The following is a 4,797-nucleotide window of genomic DNA, read 5'->3' on the forward strand; positions in this document are numbered from 1 at the left end:
CATGTATTTATGTATAAGAGAATTCTGAACTATAACTTTAAAGTAGCTATCTCATCGTAGTAGAAGAATAATAAATGGTTTTTATTTTTTATAGTGCTTGGTATATCTCCCAAATTAAAAAAAAAAAAAGCATTACTTTAAAATTTATCTTAGGAAAAATAAATGCTAATTGAATGAAGTGTTTAATCTTAACTTTTAAAGGAAACATTTCCTATCAGTGGCTCCTCATGCTAAGAACTTCACTTTCTGAAATTTCTCAGAAGACCTTACCTAGAGTGAGATCAAGGCCAACGAGAGGATGTTTGTGTTTGTTTCTCAAAATACTAGCTTGTTTTCACACTATCCTGCCCAATGATAGAAAAGAATAATCTAATGTGGGACAAAGGGCATCCCAGTCCTAGTCATATTAGTAGATGTAATCCATTAATTACTATTAACTTTGTTATGTAGCAGAGTTGGTCTATGACATTCACTTTGTCAAAGAACAAAATTTGTGATCCTAGAGTTGAATGCACAATTACCAACTTCATATAAACACCTAACTTCAAAATGCTTTCAATTTAAACTATAAACCAACATCTCTGTTTTCAAAACGACTTGTATAGCTTCTGATTTATTTTTCTACTGTTTTATACCTCTCGCATCTGCATGTAAACTACAAACAAAGCACCAGAGAGGAGCTCGGGGGTTATCAGCAGTCAGCAGCTACGCTGATGTTTTCCACACCCAGATTCCTCTGCTATTCATAGCCTTGTCCTCAGCCTCACATGGGGTCCGGGGTAAAGGCAGCTACTTTCCCCCAAAGAAGTACTTCACATGTAGAGAATGAGATAGCAAATCCTTGGAATGTCACAGACCAGCTGTTGAAGGCAATTGTTCCTAACCACCAATGTCTCAGCCGCTCCTTTGGGCCAAAGCAGCAGTTGGGGGAAATAGAAGCAGCCAACGTTCTGTATAAACTCAGACACCCATGTAAGCTCGGGCCTCAGAACTTTCATTGCCTGCCAAGCTGTTTAAAGCTAAGGATTATGCAGTGAGAACAGATGCAGTGCATTTTGCCATCTTCTGAAATCTAACATTTTAAGTAACATTTAAAGAGCATAGTTTAAATTTTCTTGAATTCAGTCATTGTACTTTTCAAAGTGGTTTCCTAAACTTCATATTAATTTAAGTATGACAGTGCATCTTAATATTTCATAAATATCCACAGAACATACACTATGCTTTAAAAAATGCTGCAGCTAAGATTCACCTTAGCTTTTTTTTTTAATGAGGTACATATTTGGAACTTTTAAAAATCATATTTATATCTGAAAATTCCAATGTAAGTTTAAAACAGTAACAAATGTAGTGACTCATAAATATATTTCAGATCCAATTTTCCAGTACTATTTTTTAACCTTCATATTCTATATTTACAAAGCTATGCTATAATAAAATACACTGAAAAGAAAAGCTCATTAAGTGGAGGAGATCACAGCTCTTTTTAGCACTATAAAACACTTTCATAAAATGGATAAGAATTTCTTAAATTGGTGTGGCTCTTTTGCCATCAACTGTTACAAATGCAAGCTTCTCTGGCATTGTTGAAGTAAGGAAGAAATAATTCTGAATCGTTTCTACTATCGACTACAGTCTCCTAAACTGTCAATGTTTCAGGTGTTAAGAATAGCATCAACCTGAGCTGTAGGAACATATTTAACAACTTTCCTTTCGTAATAAAATAACAAAGACAACCTCAACATACCAGGAATTATGTCTGTGTTTTTAATCTTCATAAAAATCATTTCAAACGTGGATAATACACACATTCCCGTGATACCATGGGCTAAACTAGAATCTTCCTCTCGACACCATGTCACTTGGTCCCAGCCGAATCCTTTACTTCCACCACCAGAATTCCATCGTGACAGAGGATCGCCGACAAATCTTTGGTTTCAATGCCGTCGGGCAGTTTATACTGTCGGGTGAAGCTTCTGGAGATGAAGCCGTGCTCATCCATTCTGGTTCCGTGTTGAGCTTTTATCAGCAGCCAGCCCTCGAAGGTCTGAATGATGATATCTTCGGGGAGGAATTGGACCACGTCCAGCAGGACTTGGAAGCGGGATTCGCCTCTCTGGGGCGGCATCTCAGCGGCATCCACTGGAGGAGCCTGGGCCGCCCTGGCCTTCCCCAGGTCCACCGTGGTTGGCCCCGGCAGTGCATATAAAGCGTGATCCAGCCTGCAGTCTTCCAGACCTCGAGCTTCGAATTCCTGCTCGTATCGCACTGGAGTCTCGATGAGGTGCCTCAGGATGATTTTTGCCATAGTGGAGGCAAAGCCGGCATCCAGCAGCGTCCTCCCCGTCCAATGTCCGCGTGGAGCTTCGCCGCTGCCTTCCAACTAGATTATCAGAGGAGAGCTGCTCTTCGCTTATAACCCCGCGAGAGCAACCCTTTAATTAGACCTGAATCACAGTGCCGCACGCTCCCTCTTGTCTTTTCGCTCCTGCTGACAATGAACGGCTATTTATAGGGTGTGTTTCGAAGTTGCTTTTAGCACACAGCCTGCTCGAGCTGCCGAGTCAAGGATTGCCCTTACGTTCTCAGTTATCCTTGGCAAGTATGTCGGCCTCGCTTACCCAGAGAGAAAGAGAGAGTCAGAAACAATATTTGAGAAATATTTGAGTGCTCTGTCTTTGTGAACTACAGCAAACTGAGGGATCAGAACAATCTACAGATGAGCACTTATTTGTATGAACTAAGTCTGCTCTAATCCTAGTCTCCAGGCACAAAATCAGGGGGAGGTGACTTGAGCTTTAAATTGATTAGGAATCAATTACACACACACAGGCACATTAAAATCTCAAACATTCAACAAGCCCTCAGCCCTCTATCCTATACATTTATTTTCATTTCATCCTTTAATCTTCTATCCTTAAGTGACATCTGAGCCAGGCCATCTGGGTTTATTAAATTTGACTCATGAAAAATTAGATCAAATGACTGAGCCAGACAGTGATGTCCAACCTCAGAAGGGGTTGAAAGGCATAGAACAGAGAATCTTAGCAAGGAAAATAGAGCTCCAGGGCAGAGAAAAAGCTTAATGCTTTTTAACTATTTGACACTAAAGCCCATAAAACTAAGGATTAATCTAGTTGCAGCTCTGCTGTTGAAATGGCAAAAATAAATAACATACTTCCTAACTGTAACCCCCTTAACATTAAACTTAGATTGAAAAAGAATGAGGTAACTCTTTATCCACTGCTATGGCAAGATCTCCAAGACATGTTAAGTACAAAAGGAAAGTCCAGAACAGCATATAATGTGCTGTATTTGTCTTTTTTTTAAAATAGGCATTTGCTTGTGAAATATAATCTGAAAGTTATGTCATGGGGAACAGAAGTTGCCTCCTGGGATGGTAGCAGAGTGATCAGAAGGCAGGGGCTAGAGGGAGACTTGTTCATCACTATAAACACGTTTGTGCTTTTAACTTCTATAGTGTGTTTGTAATGAACATACACAAGAGGGTTTAAAATATAGAAAACTTCCTCTCCATGGAGGCTGGTATTCTCTAGAATAGGTAGACTCCAGAAGACCTTTCCTTAAAACACATGTCCATTTTCTTAGAATTAAAAATAAACCTAACTAGTTTTTAGTTTTAGTTTTTTATGGTAAAGAATCTGCCTGCAATGCCAGAGACTCAGGTTTGATCCCTGGGTTGAGAGGATCCTCTGGAGAAGGGAATGGCAACCTACTCCAATATTCTTGGCTGGAGAATCCCATGGACAGAGGAGCCTGGTGGGCTATCGTTCATGGGATCACAAAAAGTCAGACATGATTGAGTGACTAACACTTTTACTTAGGAAAGTCTAAAAAATTAAAAAACAAAATTTTTAATTTTTTAAATTTAAAAAATTAAAAATTAGAAAACAGAAGGGAACAATTTCCTTTAGCTCTTTTATAATACCCTAAAACTCTGAGTGGATATTTTGGTATATAGTTTAAAATATGCCTTAATTATGTTGTTCACACACAGCTTTTTTGACTTGCATTTTACAGGTTGATGACCCTCAATGGAAAAATGTATTCTTTGAAATCTTAATGTCCTCTGGCTCACAAAATATTGAGAGATGTTTTCACTGATGCTGCTGTGAGTGGTAAGTCAAAAACAGAACTCACTACCAGTGGCAGGAAATGTATAAGGTACTAAGGATTTGGCTTTAAATTGCTGGAAAAAGTCATAGCAAAATTGAGAAGAAAGTATATAGATTTTCTATATATCCCCTGCCCCCACACTTACATAGCATCTCCCATTGTCAGCATCCCCACCAGAGGGTACATTTGTTACAATCAGTGAACCTACATTAATACATAATTTACATTAGATTTCACTCTTTGTGTTGCACATTCTATGAATTTGCCCAAAGGTATAATCATGTGTATCCACCAAAATAGTAATATACAGAGTTGTTTCACTGCCCTAAAAATAGTTTGTGCTCCATCTATTCACCTCCCCTCCTCCCAACCTTTGTCCTGAAAAACTGCTGTAAAAAGTAAGCCTGTGGATTTGCTGTGCTGGGTCTTCATTGCTGCACTCCAGCTTTCTCTAGCTGTGGTGAGTGAGGGCTGCTCTTCATTGCAGTGCTTGGGCTTCTCCCAGAGGTGGCTTCTCTTTTGTGGAGCATGGGCTCTAGAGCGCAGGCTCAGGAGTTGTGGCACATGGGCTCATCGCCCCATGGCTTGTGTAATCTTCCTGGACCGCAATCAAACCCATGTCCCCTACATTGGTTCCCAACCACGGGCCACCAGGGAAGG

At 39.7% G+C, this 4,797-nt stretch overlaps 1 protein-coding gene across 1 annotated transcript; it reads right to left on the minus strand.

The window, feature by feature from the left end:
* Positions 1 to 1,744: 1,744 nt before the first annotated feature.
* On the minus strand, positions 1,745 to 2,642 carry HSPB3 (heat shock protein family B (small) member 3). Its single transcript, XM_027520466.1, has one exon. The coding sequence runs from the start codon at positions 2,306 to 2,308 to the stop codon at positions 1,859 to 1,861; it is 450 nt and encodes a 149-aa protein (XP_027376267.1). The 5' UTR covers positions 2,309 to 2,642; the 3' UTR covers positions 1,745 to 1,858.
* Between the last annotated feature and the right edge of the window lie 2,155 nt (positions 2,643 to 4,797).

The sequence above is a fragment of the Bos indicus x Bos taurus genome, chromosome 20, assembly GCF_003369695.1.
Source record: "Bos indicus x Bos taurus breed Angus x Brahman F1 hybrid chromosome 20, Bos_hybrid_MaternalHap_v2.0, whole genome shotgun sequence".
Taxonomy (NCBI): Eukaryota; Metazoa; Chordata; class Mammalia; order Artiodactyla; family Bovidae; genus Bos; species Bos indicus x Bos taurus.

Coding starts and splice junctions, on each gene's coding strand:
- HSPB3 (XM_027520466.1), bottom strand. CDS start 2,308: ATGGCAAAAATCATCCTGAGGCACCTCATCGAGACTCCAGTGCGATAC.